Source organism: Nerophis lumbriciformis, linkage group LG01 (genome assembly GCF_033978685.3).
Source record: "Nerophis lumbriciformis linkage group LG01, RoL_Nlum_v2.1, whole genome shotgun sequence".
NCBI lineage: Eukaryota > Metazoa > Chordata > Actinopteri > Syngnathiformes > Syngnathidae > Nerophis > Nerophis lumbriciformis.
The window spans coordinates 65956924-65983514 of record NC_084548.2 but is presented as its reverse complement, the minus strand read 5'-3'; the positions used below and the strand labels follow the sequence as shown (position 1 = coordinate 65983514).

The 26591-nt window shown below is 40.8% G+C and overlaps 1 protein-coding gene across 1 annotated transcript in view; it reads left to right on the top strand.

Moving 5' to 3' along the window:
• Positions 1-26382, top strand: part of srpk3 (SRSF protein kinase 3) — a 30880-nt gene extending 4498 nt beyond the window's left edge. Inside the window, exons 3-17 of the mRNA XM_061924492.2 lie at positions 3793-5033; positions 9028-9136; positions 9225-9312; positions 9392-9479; positions 16462-16568; positions 16630-16795; positions 17057-17082; positions 17386-17478; positions 21399-21438; positions 21554-21772; positions 21838-21935; positions 22009-22116; positions 25613-25682; positions 25797-25889; positions 25952-26382. Of these exons, the coding sequence (XP_061780476.2) occupies positions 3793-5033; positions 9028-9136; positions 9225-9312; positions 9392-9479; positions 16462-16568; positions 16630-16795; positions 17057-17082; positions 17386-17478; positions 21399-21438; positions 21554-21772; positions 21838-21935; positions 22009-22116; positions 25613-25682; positions 25797-25889; positions 25952-26136 (2731 nt within the window). The 3' untranslated portion in view covers positions 26137-26382. The remainder of the gene's footprint in view (positions 1-3792; positions 5034-9027; positions 9137-9224; positions 9313-9391; positions 9480-16461; positions 16569-16629; positions 16796-17056; positions 17083-17385; positions 17479-21398; positions 21439-21553; positions 21773-21837; positions 21936-22008; positions 22117-25612; positions 25683-25796; positions 25890-25951) is intronic.
• The last annotated feature ends 209 nt before the right edge of the window (positions 26383-26591 follow it).

Sequence of the window (26591 nt, the reverse complement as noted above, 5' to 3'; positions counted from 1 at the left end):
CCTTTTATTAATACTGTATCTCGATTTTTTTTTTTTAGGCCATGTCACGATAGATATGTATCTGGATATTTTGCCTTAGCCTTGAATGAACACTTGATGCATATAATCACAGCAGTATGATGATTCTATGTGTCTACATTAAAACATTCTTGTTCATACTGCATTAATATATGCTACTTTTAAACTTTCATGCAGTGAGGGAAATCACAACTAAGTCAATTGACCAAAAGTGTATTTATTAAACAGTTATTAAGCAGTGGCACAAACATTCATGTCATTTCCAAAACAGAAAGTGCAAGATTGTCAGAGACATTTTAAAGCAAGCTATGAGTGCACTTTTGTGCATGATGTCACTAAGATGACTTATCAAAACAACACTAAATTAAAGGGCACTTATTGTACAGAACGCCACTACAATAGTTAAAAACAAATAAAGTGCCCTTTTGTGCATGATGTCACACAAGATATTTCAATAACTGTCCAATAAAAATGAGCTGCATAACAGGAAATCAAATAGTGTATGTCCTTCGCTATGTGGTAGGTTCCTGCGGACGTTATCTCCTTCTGTTGTTGACTATTTTTTTCATAAGGTGTTGATGTGGAAATGGTTGCCTGGGCATTTTATGGGTGTGGCACCGGCCGGAGATGTTGATATGCGGAGTCTCAAGCACTCTTCATTCTCTAGCGCAGACCTGGGCATTCTGCGGCCCGCGGGCCACATCCAGCCCTTTGTGCGTCCTTGTCCGGCCCGCGTGAGGCCAATCATAAATTACAAAATAAATTTTAAAAAAAGTATCTATGTCGAGTGTGTAATACAACGGTGCTGCTTTTGTTTTGAAAAGCGTTATTTGTATTACTTCCGTGTGGACGTATGCGCGTGCGTGGTTGTGAGTGAATGTGAACAGCTGCAATCACAAATGACAAAATAAAGTTGAAAAAACATCTATGTCGTGCGCGCAATACAACTGTGCTGCTTTTATTTTGAAAAGTGTTATTTATGGACGTATGTCTGTATGTAACCTGTGAGTGAAGGTGCACAGCGACAAGTGATGCACGGTTTACACCAGAGACGCTAAAAAGAGAAAAGTTGATGACTAATGGCGTGTTTTCAACAAGACATGGACTGCCAAGCAATGTTCCCTCTAAGGTGCGCGCTTGCGCAATTGCGCACTGCTCAAGCGTCCTCTGCGCACAGCAAATATATGCCGTGCACCAAATCAAATCCCATCTGAATTCTAAACAAAATAAACACATTTATTCTGTGTAATTTTGCAATGCAACTCTGAGTGACAGTGACAACAAGCGGCCCTAACGGTGTTCGTCAACACCGTTCAATTGAACACCGTTCAATTATTGTAACGTCTATTGAGATGCTTCGAGGCCAGAAATTATATCGATCACTTTATTGAGCACAACTGTTTATATTCGGCCATAACCACACCAAAAACATGAGTAAAACACTTCTATCTCGAAAAACTAGTCATTTTCTGCCGTACAAACCAGGCCAAAACCAACTTGTCATCTGTCACCAACACGCATACCACTAAATCACTGGTGCGTTTATGGCCACACAAAAAGTCGGACAACTCAAATACCACACAAAGTTACACTATGACTCCTCAGTCATACGTGTGCTTATTTTACTGTCATTTATTATTAATGTTAATTTATTTATATTAATCATGGAATGCTGATATTAGAGAAAGTTACAGGAATGCACACTTCATCCTATGCTTACGTTTCATTGTGCAACATGAGGATGTTTAAGGGGAACTAAATGTGATCTCTGAAAGGGGTACAAATGATTTCCAAAGAAGTGCTTTTGGTTTAAAGTTATGTTAGGTTAAATGAAAGTATTATTATTATTATTATTACTTATTAATTATTATTATTATTATTTATCTTACGGTATATATCAAAAATAATATTGAGGAAAATTTTATTGAAATATTGTCGATGTGGACCTCCAGCAGTGCTCGGGTTGCTCATGCGGCCCCCGGTAAAAATTAATTGCCCACCCCTGCTCTCGCGGGTCACTTTTCAAGTCATGCTACAAATTAGCAGAAGGTGCTACTTTTTGTAGCAACGCTTTTGCCGCATACTTGTTCGACATATTCCCGCTTGAAGCCAAACCACCGCCAGACGATGGACCCTGTGCTGTTTTTCTTGGGAATAAATTCTTCCTTCATTTGTTACCAGATTCGCACCTTCTTTCTCTCGTATTACCACTCGCACCACTCCGCTAGCATCACAGCTAACGTTACCCACGCTGCTACCTCTCTGCTCCGTGAGAGCGTGTGACGTTGCACGCGCGACAGTATGTGACGTATGTAAGAAGGTGCGCTTGTTTTATGTCTCTGCGAGAAGGAGAGACAAGAAAGAGTGAAAAGAGCCTGAAGTTTAATGCCCGCAGCTAAAAGTAACTGCCTGAGAATGCATACTCGAATATCACGATATAGTCATTTTCTATGTCCCACAGAGACAAACCCGCGATATATCAAGTATATTCGATATATCGCCCAGCCCTACTTTATCGCTGTATTTTCCGGACCATAAAGCGCACCGGATTATAAGGCGCACTGCCGATAAGTGGGTCTCATCAGGTCTATTTTCATACAAAAGGCGCACCGAATTATAAGGCGCATTAAAGGAGTCATATTATTATTATTTTTTCTAAATATAAAACACTTCCTTCTGGTCTACACAACATGTAATGGTGTTTTTTTGGTCAAAATGTTGCATGGATTATGTTTTACAGACCATCTTCAAGCCGCTTTCTTAGGCGGTCTTATTTACGTGGCTTACCTTCGACAGCGTCTTCTCCCCGTCATCTTTGTTGTAGCGGTGTAGCGTGCAAGGTCGGAGTGGAAAAAGTGTCAAAAGATGGAGCTAACTGTTTTAATGACATTCAGACTTTACTTCAACCAATAACGGAGCAGCATCTCTCCTCATCCGTGGCTCACTAGGGCAACAACAACGCCGGAAATGTGTCCCGTGAAAAACCGTCCGACCGGAACTCTCTGATAACTAAAGTTCCTTGGGTGAATAATGTAAACTCACTACACCGGTATGTTTTAGTGCTTTCATGGCGAGTTTACTGACAGATATAAGTAAGAACTTTACACTACTTTATATTAGATATGGCAATGTCCCATAACAAGAAGATAAGAGAAAAAAGAAGAAGCTTATAGACTACGGCGGACACGCGCAAATTTTCAGGACTTATGCAGATCCCAAATACAGATCAGCAGGTACCAGAAGGTAAGGAGAGTTGCTTTTGCACAATATTGCGGGGGAAAAATGCAGATAATGTCTTACCTTATACACACACACCATAACAATACTTGTATGTTAAATCACAGTACAATCCATCATGTGGTGCAGCTTCATTGCTTACCAAAGTCCTACTAAAACATGTTGCTAGATTTTTGAGCGCCGTGTGTAATGTTCTATATTTTCAATGGAACATATAAAATGTTGGTGTTGTTTACTTGAGTCATATTGCCGTCCACATGTATCTCTTATGTGTGACTGCCATCATAGTGCAGTCTACACGTATCGCTTATGTGTGACTGCCATCTACTGGTCACACTTATCAATACATCTTGTACCAAATACAATAGCTTCAAGGTCGGTCAGCACAACCAAAATTATTCCGTACATTAGGCGCACCGGGTTATAAGACATACTGTTGAGTTTTGAGAAAATGAAAGGATTTTAAGTGCGCCTTATAGTCCAGAAAATATGGTAGTTAAATGAAGCTAAGTGTGTATTCTCTTCCCCCCCTTCTAGCGTGAATGACCTCAGTGACCTTCAGAATCTGAACCCTGATGACAGAAGCCCGCCCCAGACGCAGGACCACCCCCCAGTCACGCCCTTACCCCCACAAAATACTTGCAAGACAGCCCCGCCCCCAGGAAGTGCATGTCTCGACGCCACCGTCGCAGTGGATGCGTGTGTGTCCCATGGGGACCCCCAGGAATCTTGTCCCCTGATCGACCCCCCCACTCCAGATATACAACATAGGCCTCTAGCCGCCCTCCAGTGTCCCGAGAATGTCCCCCACAATGCCATGCTTCCCCCTCTTGTCATCCCCCTGACAGTGCCACACACCAGCCAATCACCTTCAGCCTCGTCTCAGAGCCACGCCCACAGCCGCTCGCCTGCTGTCTTATTCGAGAGCCCCGCCCGTGCCAAAAATCTTCCTAGCCCGTCTCGGGGTCCCACCCACACCAAGTCACCTCCAACAAAAACAGAGGGGTACCCTCTCAGCCAATCACTTCCTGTTGCATCTCAGAGCCCCGCCCACAGCCAGTCGCCTGCCATTGTAACTCAATGCCAATCACCTCCCACTACATCGGAGGGCTCCGCCCACAGTAAATCTCTGAACCCCACCCATGGCCAAGCGCCTATTGCCAAATCTCGGACAAAGTCGCCTCCCATCACAGCAGAGGAGTACGCCCCCAGCCAATCACTTCTGGTCTTATCTCAGAGCCCCGACCACACCAAATATGCTCCTACCAAAACAGAAGGGTACGCCCACAGCCGGTCACTTCCGACCACATCGGAAAGCCCCGCCCGCAACCAATCACCTCCTGTCCTACTTTTTAACCAATCGCCTCCTGTCAAATCTCAGAGCCCCGCCCACAGCCCTACACAATCAGCTCTAAACAATAAAACGTCGTACGATTTCAGCACATTGACTCCTTTAACGTTTGAGAATTCCAATCACAATCTTTCTAAATCGACCACACCTCACATCAGCGCCCACGCCCCCACTCATTTAAGCCCCGCCCACCCCTCTGTGACCTTGTCCCCCCTATGCTCCTCTTCTGCCTCCTTCCTCACGTCCTTTGACACCGAGGCGCCTCACGTTGTCCCAAATTCCGTGATGTCACTGACGCCTATCTGCTGCACGGCCACGCCCCCACCACCCCCCGTGAGCCCGCCCCCTGCGGAGCTGACCCCGCCCCCTGCTCAGCTTCTGGGCTCTGACGATGAGGAGCAGGAGGACCCGTCAGATTACTGCAAAGGTGAGTTGAGTCTGGTCATGGAAAGTGTTTTACCACTCAAGCAGGGGTGTCTAAAGTGCAGCTCGGGGGCCATTTGCGGCCCTTGCCTCATTTTTTAACTGCCCGCGGCACATTTTAAAAATATTAATAAAAAAAAAAAAACATAAAAAAGTGGAATAAAAGAACAAACAGGTTAAATGTCATGTGAAAAAGTTGCAATGTTGACTCTAATAAACTTAAATCAGGGTTTCCGCGGGTCGTTAAAAAGCATTAAATGGATTTTGCAAAAAATAAGGCCTTAAATGGCATTAAAAAGCATTCAATCCGATGTCCAGAGGCATTAAAAACATGTAATGCGGTGAAATCACACATGCTGATCACAAGTCTGCGATTAAAGGCAGGCGGTGCCAACGAACAAAGCAAATTCTGCTGTCGCCACCATAATTGGCATCAGCTGCTACCATTTCCTAAAAAATGAATACAAATAAATCCTCATATTAAACAGTCTTGTGGACCAATTCTAATTCACTCAAGAGTAACAGTTAATGTCAGCTGTTCAACTATTTAAGATGATCATAGTCAATTGCATGTTTTTATACAGAAAGTTGTAAGCTTTGGACTATACATAACTGTCTGCACAAGGACACGCATCAAAAATTTGGTTTGAGTGGAATTAAAAAGTATTAAATAGATTTTCTGATACCTGCTGAAACACTGTTAATTTTGTATATTTTGTGTGTTTGCCATTAAAAACGTAAGTTTTTTTCACAAAGAGTGCATGAGACACGCAAACACGTTAAAAATGTTTTAAAAACTTATAATCAACGGATATATCTGAAGTTGATCTAGAAACTTAAGTGTTGAAAGTATTAAAAAATAATGTATGATTTATTTTTAACACTTTTATGAGTGGGGCCTTTTTGGATGTCTAAGAATATTTGTGTTTTGTCTTTTTTAAATTTAACTGTCATTGCTCCAAAAATAATAATTAATTAAAATCAATGGTGTTATTAATAATTGACCTATTTAAAGCTCCAATTACTTTACTTCAAATATTCTACTTTGAAAAAATTTGAGAGAAAAATAATGCATATTTTGTAGGGCTGTGAATATTCGATTCGATTTTTGGGGGTAACAATTTCGATTCAGAATCGATTCTCGATTCAAATCAATTGTCAATTCCAAATCAATACTTTTGTCATAGTTCTATGATGAACTAAATTCCTCCATAAAATATATAACAGCTCTGGTAAATATCTATGTTACTTCAAAGAAAACTGGTTTTGTTGAATAAAAGTTTACCCAAACATTTGATAAAGTCAAATACAAATAAGGCAACAAGAGAAGTAAAGTAAATCTGTACAGCAGATATAGATCATGTACATCAACAATATGATTTGTCTGAATTACAGGACAGATTAAAAAAAAAAAAGTGTATATATATATATATATATATATATATATATATATATATATATATATATATTTATTTATTTTATTTTATTTTTTAAATTAATTTAGTTTGATAAAGATAAGATCTTCTGGAGTTCTGTGGTCAGATGAAACAAAAATTGAGCTGTTTGGCCACAATACCCAGCAATATAGTTGGAGTAGAAAAAGTGAGGCCTTTAAACCCAAGAACACCATGCCTACCGTCAAGCATGGTGGTACCTACTACCATACCTACTCAGCGGCTTGGTGGTTAGAGTGTCCACCCTGAGTTCTGTGAGTTCAAACCCCGGCCGATTCATACCAAAGACTATAAAAATGGGACCCATTACCTCCCTGCTTGGCACTCAGCATCAAGGGTTAGAATTGGGGGTTGAATCACCAAAAATGATTCCCGGGCGCGGCCACCGCTGCTGCCCACTGCTCCCCTCACCTCCCTGGGGGTGAACAAGGGGATGGGTCAAATGCTGAGGACAAATTTCACCACACCTAGTGTGTGCGTGACAATCATTGGTACTTTTTTTGGTGGTAGTATTATGCTCTGGGCCTGTTTTGCTGCCAATGGTGCTTTACAGAGAGTAAATGGGACAATGAAAAATTCTTCAGGACAACCTAAAATCATCAGCAGGGAGGTTGGGTCTTGGGCGCAGTTGGGTGTTCCAACAGGACAATGACCCCAAACACACGTCAAAAGTGGTAAAGGAATGGCTAAATCAGACTAGAATGAAGGTTTTAGAATGGCCTTCCCAAAGTCCTGACTTAAATGTGTGGACAATGCTGAAGAAACAAGTCCATGTCAGAAAACCAACAAATTTAGCTGAACTGCACCAATTTTGTGAAGAGGAGTGGTCAAAAATTCAAGCAGAAGCTTGTGGATGGCTACCAAAAGCGCCTTATTGCAGTGAAACTTGCCAAGGGACATGTAAGCAAATATTAACATTGCTGTATGTATACTTTTGACCCAGCAGATTTGCTCACATTTTCAGTAGACCCATAAAAAAATCATAAAAAAAACAGACTTCATGAATGTTTTTTGTGACCAACAAGTATGTGCTCCAATCAGTCTATCACAAAAAAATAAGAGTTGTAGAAATTATTGGAAACTCAAGACAGCCATGACATTATGTTCTTTACAAGTGTATGTAAACTTTTGACCACGACTGTATATATTACTGTATATGTTACTACATTGCATATATACTTACATCATGTATATATTACATGATATTATGAAAGTTACTACATGACATATATACTTACATCATGTATATATTACATGTTATTATGAATGTTACTACATTACGTATATACTTACATCATGTATATACAGTATTACATGTTATGAATGTTACTACATGACATATATACTTACATCATGTATATAATACTTATTATAAATGTTGCTACATTACATATATACTTACATCATGGATAGAAAACTTTAATGGAGGTTTTTTAAGGGCTTTATAGGCAGAATAGAGCGACTCTTATAAGCTACATTGTAAGCCGACTTTTTTTAAATGCATAAAAAAGAAAAACGTGTGTTCTTGTCTTACATAAGGATCGTAATGGATAGGAAAAAAAAAAAAGTGCAGTTCCCCTTTAACATTTTGATGAATGAGACCCAAGACCAAACATGAGTGGAGCCCTAAAAGTAAAAAAAAAAATCTGTATATTGTATTGGTTTAGATCAGGGGTCCCCAACCTTTTTGAAACCAAGATCTACTTCTTGGGTACTGATTAATGCGAAGGGCTACCAGTTTGATAAACACTTAAATAAATTGCCAGAAATAGCCAATTTGCTCTATTTACCTTTAACTCTATGTTATTATTAATCATTAATGATATTTATCTTTGTGGAAACACTGATCATCTTAATGATTTCTCACAATAAATATATATAGAAACAGATAATTATCAATATGCAACACTTTATTTTTATATTTTCTCTAAGTGCACATTTTTCAAATTGAACATTTTCAAATGATCACTTCTAAGACCGTCTTGTGAAATCACAATATCCCATTTTAACTAGCTAGCCACTAACATTTTTTAACAAATCATGAATTACTTTGCACCATGTTTTTACAAATAATAACTCGTGTAAAATACAAAAGTCAACTCTCAAATTTTTAAATAAATCATGTCACACTTTGAACTGGACACCAAATCTGTTATCTGTTTCTTTGTCAGTTAATGAAGACCAAGTCTTTAAAATATTTTCTTGGATTTTCAAATACTATTTGAGTTTTGTCTCTCTTAGAATTAAAAATGTCGAGCAAAGCGAAACCAGGTTGCTAGTAAATAAATAAAATGTAAGAAATAGAGGCAGCTCACTGTAAGTGCTGCTATTTGAGCTATTTTTAGAACAGGCCAGCGGGCTACTCATCTGTTCCTTACGGGCTACCTGGTGCCCGCAGGCACCGCGTTGGTGACCCCTGGTTTAGATCATGAAAAAATGTCAAAACGGCCCCCGCATGCTTATGTTTTTTAGTGTGCGGCCCTCAGTGAAAAAAAATTAGTTTGTTGTGTCCTGTTTGTGTGACTGTCAGTTGTTGTGTTCCAGGCGGTTACTACCCGGTCAAGATCGGGGACCTGTTCAACGGGCGGTACCACGTGGTCCGCAAGCTTGGCTGGGGACATTTCTCCACCGTCTGGCTGTGCTGGGACCTGCAGTACGACTCGACACACTCTGTCCACATGCCCTGGTCGGACTCCATCCCCAGCCCTCTGACCACGTGTCTATCCCCATGTGTGTTTTAGGAAGAAGCGTTTTGTGGCCTTGAAGGTAGTGAAGAGCGCACCTCATTACACAGAGACGGCGCTGGATGAGATCAAACTGCTCAGATGTGTGAGCGTCACACCCAACACCACATTTGTTAAGCAATTAGTCCCACACCTCATTCTACACCCTGTCTTTCTGTGTCCAGGTGAGGGACAGTGATCCTTCTGATCCCCACAGGGAGACTATTGTCCAACTGATTGACGACTTCAAGATCTCCGGAGTCAACGGAGTCCGTATCCTTCATGGTGTCTTTGTGTGTATGGTATTCCAATTCGATATTGATATCGGTCTGATATCAGCAGATTAGTTGTACCGCAACTCACCAGTACTTTGAGGTACGAGCTGTCTTTTGGCTTTTTGTTATGCTTTAATTTGCAGTTTTGAGCATTTTCGTTTCCAGTTAAAGGTAGTAATTGTCCACAGCCACAGCCAGAGAGCGACACAATCCTTCCCTTGTGACAGTTAGTGCGAACTAGAAGAAGCGGATGACCGAATCAGAGAAGCCAACCGTTAAAAGCAGGTCCTAGGGACCCCGAATATACTCGTAAGTTAAGGTACCGCTGTATCGGCTTAAGGGGTGTAATTGGGTTGTACAGTATACCGGTACTAGTATAGTATCGCGGTACTAATGTATAAATAACGGTGCTATACTCCGTTTGAAAAGTACCGACTCTGTCTATCTGTGTTGGCCCTGCGATGAGGTGGCGACGTGTCCAGGGTGTACCCCGCCTACCGCCCGAATGCAGCTGAGATGGGCTCCAAAACCCCCCGCCACCCCGAGAGGGACAAGTAGTAGGAGATGGATGGGTTCCCAATTTTTATTTATTTATTAGGGACCGCAATGTCCCTTTGGGACAGAGGACCCTATTGTAATTGTAAGGTTTTATTATTATTATTCCGCCGCCTTTTTGAGCTGTAATTTTACCCCCTTAACATGCTTCAAAACTCACCAAATTTGACACATACATCAGGACTGGCGAAAATTGCCATCTATTTAAAATAACAAACTTTAAAACTCAAAATTGTGCTCTAGCGCCCCCTTGGATGAAAATCAATCATTCAATCAATCAATCAATGATTATTTATATAGCCCTAAATCACAAGTGTCTCAAAGGGCTGCACAAGCCACAACGACATCCTCGGTACAAAGCCCACATAAGGGCAAGGAAAAACTCACCCCAGTGGGACGTCGATGTGAATGACTATGAGAAACCTTGGAGAGGACCGCATATGTGGGTAACCCCCCCTCTAGGGGAGACCGAATGCAATGGATGTCGAGTGGGTCTGACATAATATTGTGAGAGTCCAGTCCATAGTGGATCCAACATAATAGTAAGAGTCCAGTCCATAGTGGATCCAACATAACAGTAAGAGTCCAGTCCATAGTGGGGCCAGCAGGACACCATCCCGAGCGGAGACGGGTCAGCAGCGCAGAGATGTTCCCAGCCGATGCACAGGCGAGCGGTCCACCCCGGGTCCCGACTCTGGACAGCCAGCACTTCATCCATGGCCACCGGACCTGTGCCCCCCCCCCCCCCCCCCCCCCCCCCTCCACAAGGAAGAGGGGAGCAGAGGAGAAAAGAAAAGAAACGGCAGATCAACTGGTCTAAAAGGGGGGTCTATTTAAAGGCTGGAGTATACAAATGAGTTTTAAGATGGGACTTAAATGCTTCTACTGACGTAGCATCTCTAATTGTTACCGGGAGGGCATTCCATAGTACTGGAGCCCGAATAGAAAACGCTCTATAGCCCGCAGACTTTTTTTGGGCTCTGGGAATCACTAATAAGCCGGAGTTCTTTGAACGCAGATTTCTTGCCGGGACATGATCAAAACAAAACTGCCTGTAACTTCCAGTACGAATGTGGTAGAGACATGAAACAAACACCTCTATGTAGGTCTCACTTAGACCTAGATTTCATACATCGATTTCCTTCAGCAAAAATCAACAGGAAGTTTGCAAATCCCCCTTCAAAACAAAAGTTTTGTAAAAACAGTCACCTTTGCCTGTTTGAGCTGTAATTTCACCACCTTAACATGCTTCAAAACTCACCAAACTGGACACACACATCAGGACTGGCGAAAATTGCGATTTAATAAACAAAGCAAACCCCAAAACTCAAAATTACGCTCTCGCGCCCCCTAGGAATAAAACACAGACAAAACTGCTCCTAGGAAGAAAACACAGACAAAACTGCCTGTAACTTCCAGTAGGAATGTCATAGAGACATGAAACAAAAACCTCTATGTAGGTCTCACTTAGACCTGCATTTCATAAATTGACAACCCCCAGCAAAAATCAACAGGAAGTTTGCAATTCCCCCTTCAAAACAAAAGTTTTGTAAAAACCGGTCACCTTTTTTCAAACATTATCTCCTCTGAGCGCGTTTGTCGTGTCGGCTTCACTCTAGCACAGGAGAGAGATTGAACCCTTCTGATTAAAAGTTGACGAAAGAGTTTTGATTACTGCTCCGGTTGGGATTTTATGTGCCGTCAAAGTCGGTCCCGTCCATCGCTGCTTGCAGCTTTAATTTATTTATGTTCTTTAAATGCGCATGTTTGCTGGTTTTACAAGCAGAGAAGCATGTTGGGCAGCTCACACACACGGAGTACTTACAAGCAGACACTGTGTGTAGACAGAAAAGGGAGAAGGACACATTTTGGTGTAAAAACAAAAGATAAAAGTGAAGTTATAACACTGAAACGCCCTCGTGAAGTGGTGCTTTAAGACATGGCTAGCTAGTTTGCATCTAACATCCATCCGCAGTCGGCAGTGTTTTAGCTACTTCTAAATCACTAATCCTGTCCTCCATGGCGACAAATAAAGTAAGTTTCTTACATGTAACATTATCCCTGGAGGACGAGGAATAGTTAAACATGCTTCATTACACACCACAGAGGATACAACAGCTCATCGGTGTCACCGCTAACAAAAGCTAGCGCACCTGAATGTAAACAAATGCCATAGGTGGATCTACACCTGTTATTCACTGCAATGATACCAAGTACAAGAGTGTATCTAATCGATACTACTATGATTACATCGATATTTTTTATCATCACAGAATCTTTTTTTCTTTTTTAAAAATTCATAATATGTTTATAGACTCGGGAAATATGTCCCTGGACACATGAGGACTTTGAATATGACCAATGTATGATCCTGTAACTACTTGGTATCGGATCGATACCTAAATTTGTGGTATCATCCAAAACTAATGTAAAGTATCAAAGAAGAGAAGAATAAGTGATTATTACATTTTAACAGAAGTGTAGCTAGAACATGTTAAAACAGAAAATAAGCAGATATTAACAGTAAATGAACAAGTAGATGAATCAATGTTTACAGTTTGTCCCTCATAATGTTGACAAAATAATAGAATGATAAATGACACAATATGTTACTGCATACGTCAGCAGACTAATTAGGAGTCTTTGTTTTTTAACTTACTACTAAAAGACAAGTTGTCTAGTATGTTCACTATTTTATTTAAGGACTAAATTGTTCTGTATTGCAATAATAAACATATGTTTATTGTATGGTAAGATTTTTTTTATTTTTTTTTAATAGAGCCAATAATGACTTTTTTTTTGTGGTCTTTTTTATTTTGAAAAGTATCAGAATACATTTTGGTACCGGTACCAAAATATTGGTATCGGGACAACCCTAGGGTGTAACAATATTCTACTTTCTAGATTAAAAAGATCATAAAACTGTGATTGATTAACACACTTTCATAAATCCACGAGCCAGTGATACTGCTCATTTACTGGAGAAGCTGGCGAGCTAGCTTGAATGCTAACATGAAAACAAGAGATTTCCCTATTAAGAAATGCCATACCCCAATCTAAACGTAGACAAACACACTGTTGTCTGAGCAACTAAGATATTTAATTGTGTACATTAAACCGACATGCTGCGCTATCTTGGCACAGTGTGACCATTCTATACTTAGAGGAATACGACACAGAGGTGTCTAAAACAGGAATTGAACCCACGTGACATTACATGAACCAGACCATAACACCTGTTTTGCCTTTATCATTAAACACACTCTAGAACCATTACATATTAAACTGAAGGTAAACATAGATCCAGCCATCCATCCATTTTCTACCGCTGGTCCCGTTCGGGGTTGCGGGGGGTGCTGCATTCGGGCGGTAGGCGGGGTACACCCTGGACAAGTCGCCACCTCATCGGAGGGCCAACACGTATAGACAGACAACATTCAAACTTGGGCCGATAAACATACAGTACAGGCCAAACGTTTGGACACACCTCCTCATTCAATGCGTTTTTATTTTCTTGACTATTTACATTGTAGATTGTCACATCAAAACTATGAATGAACACATGTAGAGTTATGTACTTAACAAAAACAGGTGAAATAACTGAAAACATGTTTTATATTATAGTTTCTTCAAAATAGCCACCCTTTGCTCTTATTACTGATTTGCTTTTCTTGAAAATGCCAAGAGTGGGCAAATCAGTAATCAGAGCAAAGGGTGGCTATTTTGAAGAAACTATAATACCAAACATGTTTTCAGTTATTTCACCTTTTTTGTTAAGTACATAAAGGACTACTGAAATGCGATTTTCTTATTTAAACGGGCATAGCAGGTCCAGTCTGTGTCATACTTGATCAATTCGCCATATTGCCATATTTTTGCTGAAAGGATTTAGTAGAGAACATCGACGATAAAGTTTGCAACTTTTGGTCGCTGATAAAATAAGGCTTGCCTGTACTGGAAGTAGCAGACGATATGCGCGTGACGTCACAGGTTGTGGAGCTCCGCACATCCGCACATTGTTTACAATCATGGCCACCAGCAGCGAGAGCGATTCGGACCGAGAAAGCGACGATTTCCCCATTAATTTGAGCGAGGATGAAAGATTTGTGGATGCGGAAAGTGAGAGTGAAAGACTAGAGGGCAGTGGGAGCGATTCAGATAGGGAAGATGCTGTGAGAGGCGGGTGGGACCTGATGATCAGCTGGGAATGACTAAAACAGTAAATAAACACAAGACATATATATACAATCCCACAGCCCAAAGTACCGTTCAACTCCCCAAAGTTCATACAGCACATATATTTCCCCAAAGTCCCCAAAGTTACTTAGGTGACATGCACATAGCGGCACGCACGTACGGGCAAGCGATCAAATGTTTGGAAGCCGCAGCTGCATGCGTACTCACAGTACCGTGTCTGCGTATCCAACTCAAAGTCCTCCTGGTAAGAGTCTCTGTTGTCCCAGTTGTCCACAGGCCAATGGTAAAGCTTGACTGTCATCTTTCGGGAATGTAAACAATGAAACACCGGCTGTGTTTGTGTTGCTGCAGCCGCCCGCAATACACCGCTTCCCACCTACAGCTTTCTTCTTTGCTGTCTCCATTGTTCATTGAACAAATTGCAAAAGATTCACCAACATAGATGTCCAGAATACTGTGGAATTTTGTGATGAAAACAGACGACTTAATAGCTGGCCACCATGCTGTCCCAAAATGTCCTCTACAATCCGTGACGTCACGCGCAGACGTCATCATACCGAGACGTTTTCAGCAGGATATTTCGCGCGAAATTTAAAATTGCACTTTAGTAAGCTAACCCGGCCGTATTGGCATGTGTTGCAATGTTAAGATTTCATCATTGATATATAAACTATCAGACTGCGTGGTCGGTAGTAGTGGGTTTCAGTAGGCCTTTAACTCCACATGTGTGTATTCATAGTTTTGATGTGACAATCTACAATGTAAATACCGTATTTTTCGGACTATAAGTCGCAGTTTTTTTCATAGTTTGGCCGGGGGTGCGACTTATACTCAGGAGCGACTTATGTGTGAAATTATTAACATTACCGTAAAATATCAAATAATATTATTTAGCTCATTCACGTAAGAGACTAGACTTATAAGATTTCATGGGATTTAGCGATTAGGAGTGACAGATTGTTTGGTAAACGTATAGCATGTTCTATATGTTATAGTTATTTGAATGACTCTTACCATAATATGTTACGTTAACATACCAGGCACATTCTCAGTTGGTTGGTTATGCGTCATATATCGTACACTTATTCAGCCTGTTGTTCACTATTCTTTATTTATTTTAAATTGCCTTTCAAATGTCTATTCTTGGTGTTGGCTTTTATCAAATACATTTCCCCCCAAAAATGCGACTTTTATGTTTTTTTCCTTCTTTATTATGCATTTTCGACCGGTGCGATTTATACTCCGGAGCGACTTATACTCTGAAAAATACGGTAGTCATGAAAATAAAGAAAACGTATTGAAGGAGTGTGTCCAAACTTTTGGCCTCTACTGTATGTAAACACTAAAATATTATAATTGTTAAAAATCTGGAACAATATGAAGAAAGTTTTTGTGTTTATTTATGGTAAATGGGTTATACTTGTATAGCGCTTTTCTACCTTCAATGTACTCAAAGCGCTTTGACACTATTGCCACATTCACCCATTCACACACTAATGGCGGGAGCTGCCATGCAAGGCCCTAACCACAACCCATCAGGAGCAAGGGTGAAGTGTCTTGCTCAAGGACACAACGGACGTGACGAGGTTGGTAGAAGGTGGGGATCGAACTTGGAACCCTCAGGTTGCTGGCACGGCCACTCTCCCAACCGCGCCACGCCGTCCCCAATATGTTGTATTGTATTTATTTTATGTTTTAAATAAAACTTGATTACACGGCAGCTAAGCACACAATAGCACACAAGCTAGTAATAGTAATTGAACAATATTTCAGTGTAAAACATGACATCAATATAAACGAGTATCAAATGATTAAAGTTGCATATTACTTACACATACAAAGTCTACAAGGCAGAAGCGTATTAGAAAGTATCCAGTAACAAACGTGTCCGCATCATTCAACTTACTGCATCATGAGCTTAAGTTAAACCTCCCCCCAAATCTAACAATTGCCCCTCCACTTCAACTTAAAGACAGCATAAGTCCATTCCAGACGGTTAATAATAAACAGGTTAGTGTTGTTGTTGTTTTTTTACCTACCATTGTTCTTAATTTGACTCATTTCACTCGATCAAACCTTTTCTAGCATTCCACACTACAAAATGACTAGTATGTATGATTTCTGTTGCTGTCGTGTTGGAATCAAAATCTGTATCGCCCACTGCTCCAGTATCGGAAGGGAAAAAGTTGTATTGGGACACAACCCTGTTTTTCCTCAGCCTGCCCCAGATGTGTGCATGGTTCTGGAGGTGTTGGGTCACCAGCTGTTGAAATGGATCATAAAGTCAAACTACATGGGCCTTCCTCTGGTTTGTGTCAAGAGCATCATCAGACAGGTAACACACGCACACACACGCAATGTTACATGTATGTAACCGTGTGTGTGTTTGTGTGTAGGTACTGCAGGGTCTGGACTACCTGCACACAAAGTGTAAGATTATCCACACAGACATCAAACCAGAGAACATATTGTTGGACGTAGATGAGGTCTACATCAGGAGGCTGGCAGCAGAGGCCACTATCTGGCAGAGGGCTGGAGCCCCGCCCCCGTCTGGCTCGTCAGGTGAGCGGAGGCCACTGATTGGTTCCTCTTTCCACCTGTCCTGTCAAGGAGCAGACAATGTCATTGTGTAACTGCTGACTCTCTGACTCCCAGTTTTCTTTCATCTGATGCTCCTCCCATTCTGTCCCTGGTTTCTGGTCTACAGACCATGTTTTCTGTGCTTGACCCGTTGTCTTGACTTTTTTCTTCAGCACTTCCTGTTTCCTGCCTCTCATGTTCTTCTTTCTGTCTGTCTCTACGTCTCTCGGTGTGTCTCTCTAGTTAGCACGGCTCCCCGAGATCTCCAGGTAAGTGTCCAGGTGTAATGCCTGCCGCTGTGCTGTGATTGGTCACTCAGCTTCAGCTCTTGTCCGTCAGGTGACTCTAACCTGCCCATTAGATGAAACTCCATGCAACGGCCTGTTTGTTGTTGCATGTCACAAAACCAGCACCCCCACCACCCAACCCTACTACACACAGAGCAGGAAGAGTGTGTGTGTGCGTGTGCGCGTGTGTGTGTGTGTGGCGTTTTACAGTCTCAGCCATGTGTCCGTACACTGTTCCTGTCCTAACTCCCATTATCTTTCTCCGCCGTGTGTGTGTGTGTGTAGTTAGGTAAAATGTCTAAGAACAGGAAGAAAAAGATCAAGAGAAAAGCAAAGCGTCAAGAGAAGCTGTTAGAGGAGAGACTGGTGGACATACAGGTATTGCAATAACACTCACCGTACCGTCGTCATAGCAACCTACAATGTTACTATTGCACCTAACGTATTTTCCGGGTCATAAGTCGCACCGGCCGAAAATGCATAATAAAGAAGGAAAAAAACATATATAAGTCGCACTGGAGTATAAGTCGCATTTTTTGGGGAAATGTATTTGATAAAACCCAACACCAAGAATAGACATTTGAAAGGCAATTTAAAATACAAACCCCGTTTCCATATGAGTTGGGAAATTGTGTTTGATGTAAATTTAAACGGAATACAATGATTTGCGAATCATTTTCAACCCATATTCAGTTGAATATGCTACATAGACAACATATTTGATGTTCAAACTGATAAACATTTTTTTGTTTTGCAAATAATAATTAACTTTAGAATTTGATGCCAGCAACACGTGACAAAGAAGTTGGGAAAGGGCATTTTCACCACTGTGTTACATGGCCTTTCCTTTTAACAACACTCAGTAAACGTTTGGGAACTGAGGAGACACATTTTTTAAGCTTCTCAGGTGGAATTCTTTCCCATTCTTGCTTGATGTACAGCTTAAGTTGTTCAACAGTCCGGGGGTCTCCGTTGTGGTATTTTAGGCTTCATAATGCGCCACACATTTTCAATGGGAGACAGGTCTGAACTACAGGCAGGCCAGTCTAGTACCCGCACTCTTTTACTATGAAGCCACGTTGATGTAACATGTGGCTTGGCATTGTCTTGCTGAAATAAGCAGGGGCGTCCATGGTAACGTTGCTTGGATGGCAACATATGTTGCTCCAAGACCTGTATGTACCTTTGAGCATTAATGGCGCCTCCACAGATGTGTAAGTTACCCATGTCTTGGGCACTAATACACCCCCATACCATCACAGATGCTGGCTTTTCAACTTTGCGCCTATAACAATCCGGATGGTTCTTTTCCTCTTTGGTCCGGAGGACACGACGCCCACAGTTTCCAAAAACAATTTGAAATGTGGACTCGTCAAACCACAGAACACTTTTCCACTTTGTATCAGTCCATCTTAGATGAGCTCAGGCCCAGCGAAGCCGACGGCGTTTCTGGGTGTTGTTGATAAACGGTTTTCGCCTTGCATAGGAGAGTTTTAACTTGCACTTACAGATGTAGCGACCAACTGTAGTTACTGACAGTGGGTTTCTGAAGTGTTCCTGAGCCCATGTGGTGATATCCTTTACACACTGATGTCGCTTGTTGATGCATGTAGCCTGAGGGATCGAAGGTCACGGGCTTAGCTGCTTACGTGCAGTGATTTCTCCAGATTCTCTGAACCCTTTGATGTTACGGACCGTAGATGTTGAAATCCCTAAATTCCTTGCAATAGCTGGTTGAGAAAGGTTTTTCTTAAACTGTTCAACAATTTGCTCACAAATTGGTTGACAAAGTGGTGACCCTCGCCCCATCCTTGTTTGTGAATGACTGAGCATTTCATGGAATCTACTTTTATACCCAATCATGGCACGCACCTGTTCCCAATTTGCCTGTTCACCTGTGGGATGTTCCAAATAAGTGTTTGATGAGCATTCCTCAACTTCATCAGTATTTATTGCCCCCTTTCCCAACTTCTTTGTCACGTGTTGCTGGCATCAAATTCTAAAGCTAATGATTATTTGCAAAAAAAAAAAAAGGTTTATCAGTTTGAACATCAAATATGTTGTCTTTGTAGCATATTCAACTGAATATGGGTTGAAAATGATTTGCAAATCATTGTATTCCGTTTATATTTACATCTAACACAATTTCCCAACTCATATGGAAACAGGGTTTGTAAATAAAGAATAGTGAACAACAGGCTGAGTAAGTGTACGTTATATGAAGCATTAATAACGAACTGAGAACGAGCCTGGTATGTTAACGTAACATATTATGGTAAGAGTCATTCAAATGCATATTTCACTACTTCCAGCTTGTAACCTGCAGTATATGATTTCCTTGTCGGTGCCATTTTTGTTCAGCCCTTCTCAGTTTTTATAAGCTACCGCCAATGTTAAAATGATACATTTTCATAGGTACGGAAGTAGTAGCAGGTAGCATCTTTTTTTTCACAATGCACTTCTGCCATGACCCGCCTCCACCAAATTTTTATTGGTTGACTTGTGTGTGTGACGATTGCTGATATACGCCTAGTCTCTTACGTGAATTAGATAAATAATATTATTTGATATTTTACAGTAATGTGTTGATAATTTCACACATAAATCGCTCCAGAGTATAAATCCCACCGGCCAAACTATGAAAATAACTGCGATTTATAATCCGAAAAATACGGTAATTACTAGAGATCGAGTGGTTATTGGCGCCGATATTTAGTATTTTGACGTATGTCGGTAACAGCCTTTTCTTTTTTTACAACTACAAGAGAACTACATCAGCAGATACAAAATACACACATATGATAGAGCAGGCCTGGGCAATTATTTTGACTCCAAGGACCACATTTAGAGAAGAAAATGTGTCTGGGGGCCGGTATATCTATTTTTAGGAACACTAATACAAAACCTCACAATAATGTCTGATTGAATGCTAAAAACATTATGACACATTACCTAAAAAAAATGGAATGGAATTTTAAATTTAGTATTAATATATTTTATATATATATATGTGTGTGTGTGTGTGTGTGTATGTATATGTGTGTATATATGTGTGTGTATATATATATATATGTTTGTATGTATGTATGTATGTATGCACCTGGGGATAGGTTGATTGGCAACACTAAATTGGCCCTAGTATGTGAGTGTGAATGTTGTCTGTCCGTGTTGGCCCTGTGATGAGGTGGCGACTTGTCCAGGGTGTACCCCGCCTACCACCCAAATGCAGCTGAGATAGGCTCCAGTGACCCCAAAAGGGACAAGCGGTAGAAAATGGATGGATATATATATATATATATATATATATATATAGTCACCTGAAATGGTTTTCACTTTACACGTGTGCTTGAAGCTCATGGAGAGAATGCCAATAGTGTGCAAAGCAGTAATCAGAGCAAAGGGTGGCTATTTTGAAGAAACTAGAATATGAAACATGTTTTCAGTTATTTCACCTTTTTTTGTTAAGTACATAACTCCACATGTGTTCATTCATAGTTTTGATGTGACAATCTACAATGTAAATAGTCATGAAAATAAAGAAAACACATTGAATGAGGAGAAAGTGTGCCCCAACTTTTGGCCTGTACTGTATACTATTCATGTTTATATAACTTTCACTGCAAATTTATATATCATTTCCAAATGTCGGTTATCAGCCTCCTTAACTACTACCGTATTTTTTGGAGTATAAGTCGCTCCGGAGTACAAGTCGCGCCGGCCGAAAATGCATAATAAAGAAGGAAAAAAACATATAAGTCGCACTAGAGTATAAGTCAGATTTTTTGGGGAAATTTATTTGATAAAACCCAACACCAAGAATAGGCATTTGAAAGGCAATTTAAAATAAATAAAGAATAGTGAACAACAGGCTGAATAAGTGTACGTTATATGAGGCATAAATAACCAACTGAGAACGTGCCTGGTATGTTAACGTAACATATTATGGTAAGAGTCATTCAAATAACTATAACATATAGAACATGCTATACGTTTACCAAACAATCTGTCACTCCTAATCGCTAAATCCCATGAAATCTTATACGTCTAGTCTCTTACGTGAATGAGCTAAATAATATTATTTGATATTTTACGGTAATGTGTTAATAATTTCACACATAAGTTGCTCCAGAGTATAAGTCGCACCCCCGGCCAAACTATGAAAAAAAAACTGCGACTTATAGTCCGAAAAATATGGTAATAATCGGTATCGGCCGTAATAAATCATATCGGTTGATCTCTAATAATTACTATCCGTGACCAACCAACGACATGTACATGTTTGTGTTGTTTGTGTTCAGAAGCTGGAGGATGGAGACAGTGTTGACACACAAACTAACTGTGAGTGTGCACCACACACACACACACACACACACACACACACACACACACACACACACACACACTCACGCAACAAACATAGGTAAATAGAAACATGTTGTTTTGGCATCCTCAGGCCCTTCAGTCGTCAATGGCAACGCTTGCAGCATCACAGCCAATAACAAAGTGAGCCCGGAGTCATCCAGCTCCTGGTTGGAGGACAAGTGCAATGGCCACGCCCTCGGACGTTTCTCCAGCCCCGCCTCTGGCCTGTCTGGGTTCTCCAGCTCGGTGATATCGGCCACGTCAGAGTCCACTCTTTCCACACAGTCAGGATACTCCAGCGGACAAGATGGTGGGAAGACTCCTAAATACAAAACACACTGATATATTTACACCTTGTTGTTCATGTGTGTGCAGTGTTCAGCGCCTCAGACTTTGTGCTCAGTCCTCTGGACCCTCACAATGCTGACAAGCTGCGAGTGAAGATTGCTGATCTGGGCAATGCATGCTGGGTGGTAAGACGCGTCATTATTGGTTTATCTTTGTCTAAATCCAAGCAATAACTCCTGTTTTCTGTGCCGCCTCCAGCACAAACACTTCACAGAGGACATTCAGACCAGACAGTACCGGGCCCTGGAGGTCCTGATTGGAGCGGAGTACGGGCCGCCAGCCGACATCTGGAGCACCGCCTGCATGGTACACACATACACACACGTAGGATTGTACGGTATACGGTAGGGGTGTAACAGTACGTGTATTTGTATTGAACCGTTTCGGTACGGGGGTTCCGGTTCGGTTCGGAGGTGTACCGAACGAGTTTCCACACGGACATATTAAGTAGCGTAACGCACGTTGTGTAAACAATGCACACCGAGGCACAACACACGGCATGCTAGCAGGCCTACGATAGACTGACCATACGTCCTCTTTTCACCGGACATGTCCTCTTTTTGCAGAGCTGTCAGGGTGGAGTTTCTTAAATGCCCCAATTGTCCGTCATTTTGAGTTAGGGTTGCGTGTATTTTCAATGTACGTTCAGGGTTAAGAAGGGGTTAAAAACAAAACAAATTCATTCGTGAGGGAGGGGCAGAGACAGAGACAGAGAGAGAGAGAGAGAGTTATGATAAACGCGCATGCGTCGCCAGGCTCTGTTTTTTATCCATAGATTTATCAGATTTAATTTTTTATTATCTATAGCAGGGGTGTCAAAAGTGTGCCCCGGAGGCCATTTGCGGCCCACAGCTAATGCTTTAAAGGCCCACGGCACATTCTAAAAATACTATTAAAATAAACAAAAACATAAAAAATGTGAAATAAAAAAGGTTAAATGTAATTTAGAAAAAGTTGCAATGTTGACTAATAAAACAAAGCTGTTTTTTTTCAAACCATTGCTCAAAACATAATATTGAATCAAAATCAATGTTATTATGAATTATTGACCTATCCAAGGTTCCCATTACTTCACATCAAATATTCCACTAAGAAAAATATTTTTTTGGAAGATTTTGCAAATTTGGTAAATAAATAACCCAACCCAAAAATGTATATTTTGTTGTTTTCTTACTGTACCGATAATGAACCGAACCGTGACCTCTAAACCGAGGTACGTACCGAACCGAAATGTTTGTGTATCGTTACACCCCTGGTATACGGGTACTAATAAAGTACCGTGGTAGTAGTGAATTAAAACGATACTATACTGCCTCCCCAGTACTTTTTTTTAATTTTTTTTACGGACATTACGCCGTCGTGACATTGCTGGCAATACGAGCAGAGGCACGTGTTAGGCAACACACACGCACAGAGCACTTGCAAGCAGAAACAGTGTGGAGACAAAAAAGGGAGGATGAACGCATTTTGGCTTCAAAACTAACAAAGGTGAAACTATAAACACTGAAAGAGGTGCTTAAAACATGGCTAGCTAGCTGGCGGCTGACATCCATCCGCAGTGTTTTAGGTACTTTAATAATGGATGATAAAATGAACTGGAAATCTCATATAAAAAATATAGAACATAAAGTAGCAGGAAACACAACAATAATGAATAAAGCAAAACATGTTCTGGAGCAAAAATCACTCCATATTCTTTACTGCTCACTCGTGTTACTATATCTGAGTTACTGTGTAGAAATATGTTGAAAAAAACTACAAATGTGCACTTCATTCCCTAACATACAAACCCTTTATTTATTGAATCACAAATATTGAAATTCAAAGATTTGGTGTATTTGCAAACAGCTAAAATGTACAATAATTCTTCCCAACAAAAGCGGAGAAATATGACCTTGGAGGAAAATCTCATTTTAAACATCTGTATGCACGTACAACACTTAAAACCTTTAGCATATCAGTATGTGGAATTAAATTATGGGATGGATTAAGAAAAGAAATCAAACAAAGCTCCAATATGATTCAGTTTAAGAGACTGTACAAAGTACAGGTGTTCACAAAGTACACAGAACAGCAAATTATGATGAACATCTTGAACCTTTTTTTTTTTTCTTTTGAGATAAAGATTATTTATGTATTTGTTTACTTACCATGGTATATTATTTATTCATTCACTGTTCTGTTACAGAGAACAAGAAAATGGGATGAAATTGCTATGGTATGCAAAGTGGTAGGATTAAATAAGCTCAGCTTCTTCCTACTCCTTTTCGGACGTGCTGTAATGAAACAACTGGAAATATGTGATGCATTACATTGTGTCGTATGCATGTTCCAAATAAACTGAAACTGAACTGAACTTCTAAATCACTAATCCTGTCCTCCATGGTGACAAATAGAGTAAGTTTCTTACAAGTATCATTGTCACTGGAGGACGAGGAATAGCTAAACATGCTTCACTACACACTGTAGGAGGATACAATAGCTAATTGAATCTAGCGCGCCTGAATGTAAACAAATGGGTGGATTTACACAGATATTTAGTGTAACGATACCAAGTACAAGAGCCTAGTTGAAACTACAATGATTACATCGATACTTTTTATTATCACAAAATCTTTTGTCATTTTTTATTGTTTATAAACTCAGGAAATACACCCCTGGACACATGAGGACTTTGAATATGACCAATGTATGATCCTGTAACTACTTGGTATCGGATCGATACCTAAATGTGTGGTATCATCCAAAACTAGGGCTATCCGATAATGGCTTTTTGCCGATATCCGATATTCCGATATTGACCAAACCCTTAATTACCGATACCGATATCAACCGATATCGATATATACAGTCGTGGAATTAACACATTATTATGCCTAATTTGGACAACCAGGTATGGTGAAGATAAAGTCCTTTTTAAAAAATAAAATAAAATAAATAAATTAAAAACATTTTCTTGAATAAAAAAGAAAGTAAAACAATATAAAAACAGTTACATAGAAACTAGTAATGAATGAAAATGAGTCAAATTAACTGTTAAAGGTTAGTACTATTAGTGGACCAGCAGCACGCACAATCATGTGTGCTTACGGACTGTATCCCTTGCAGACTGTATTGATATATATTGATATATAATGTAGGAACCAGAATATTAATAACAGAAAGAAACAACCCTTTTGTGTGAATGATTGGGGGAGGGAGGTTTTTTGGGTTGGTGCACTAATTGTAAGTGTATCTTGTGTTTTTTAAGTGTTGATTTAATAAATTAAAAAAACAACAACAACAAAACGATACCGATAATAAAAAAAACGATATCGATCATTTCCGATATTACATTTTAAAGCATTTATCGGACATCTCTATCCAAAACTAATGTAAAGTATCAAACAACAGAAGAATAAGTGATTATTACATTCAAACAGAAGTGTAGCTAGAACATGTTAAAACAGAACGTAAACAGATATTAACAGTAAATGAACAAGTAGATTAATAATCCATTTTTACAGTTTGTCCCTCATAATGTTGACAAAATAATAGAATGATAAATGACACCAAATGTTACTGCATACGTCAGCAGACTAATTAGGAGCCTTTGTTTCCTTACTTAGTACTAACATACCAAAAGTTTTCTTTGACTGCAATAAGAAAAGTATGTTTTAATGTAACATTTTCTGTTCAAATAAAGCCGAAGATTACTTTTTTTTGTGGTCGAAAAGTATCGAAACACATGTCATCCCTATGTTTACACACAACTTGACTGGGGGTGTGTGTGTGTGTGTGTGTGTTTTTTTTAATGTTTCAGGCATTTGAGTTAGCCACTGGAGATTATTTATTTGAACCTCATTCAGGCGAAGACTACACCAGAGATGAAGGTAGACAGACACACACACACACACACACACACACACACACACACACACACACACACACACACACACACACTTTTAGAAAGAGAGCAATGAGTAAAGTTGGTGGTCTGTGTTCAGATCACATCGCTCATGTCATCGAGCTGCTGGGCCCCATCCCTCTGCCCTTCGCCTTGTCTGGCAGGTACTCCAGAGAATACTTCAACAGGCAAGGTGAGTCCACGCGCTCGCATTTTGAGGCGCCTTGTCTTGACACGTGATCTGTGTGGGTGCAGGTGAACTGCGCCACATCTCCAGCCTGAAGCCGTGGGCTCTGTTTGAGGTCCTCCTAGAGAAGTACGAGTGGCCGCTGGACCGCGCCGCTCAGTTCAGCGACTTCCTGTCCACCATGTTAGAGCTGGAGCCCCAACGCAGGGCCACCGCCGCCCAGTGTCTGCAACATGCCTGGCTGCAGACATGATGATGTGTGTGTGATGTCATGATGGCGTGGGTACAAGTGACGGGGACTGACAGGAAGTGATGTCACAGCCAACAAACACTCCTCTATTGCGCGCCTTCAGCACCTCCCGCGGTCTCGGGGTGCCCTCCAAACGCAGCAGGCACCTTTCCCCCCGCCATTACTTCCTGTCTGCCAGTTTCAGCCATGTTGCCTCACACTTAAAGGTTGTGCTGCTCTTGCACACATGTGGAACGCACCCCACTTGACTCCCCCCCCCGAACAAGCCCACGATCTTCTGTTAGCGCTCCGATCTTGGACGAGCACACCCGAGCTTCCTCCTCCGACGCTGTTGTTTGTAGTTGGTTGACCTTTTGACCCCCTCACCGGTTTCATGTCATGAATAACTAGTGCCTTGAAGTGACCCCTGACCCTTGACCGCCTCACAGTGACATCGCCAGTGACTTTTTTTTCCTTTC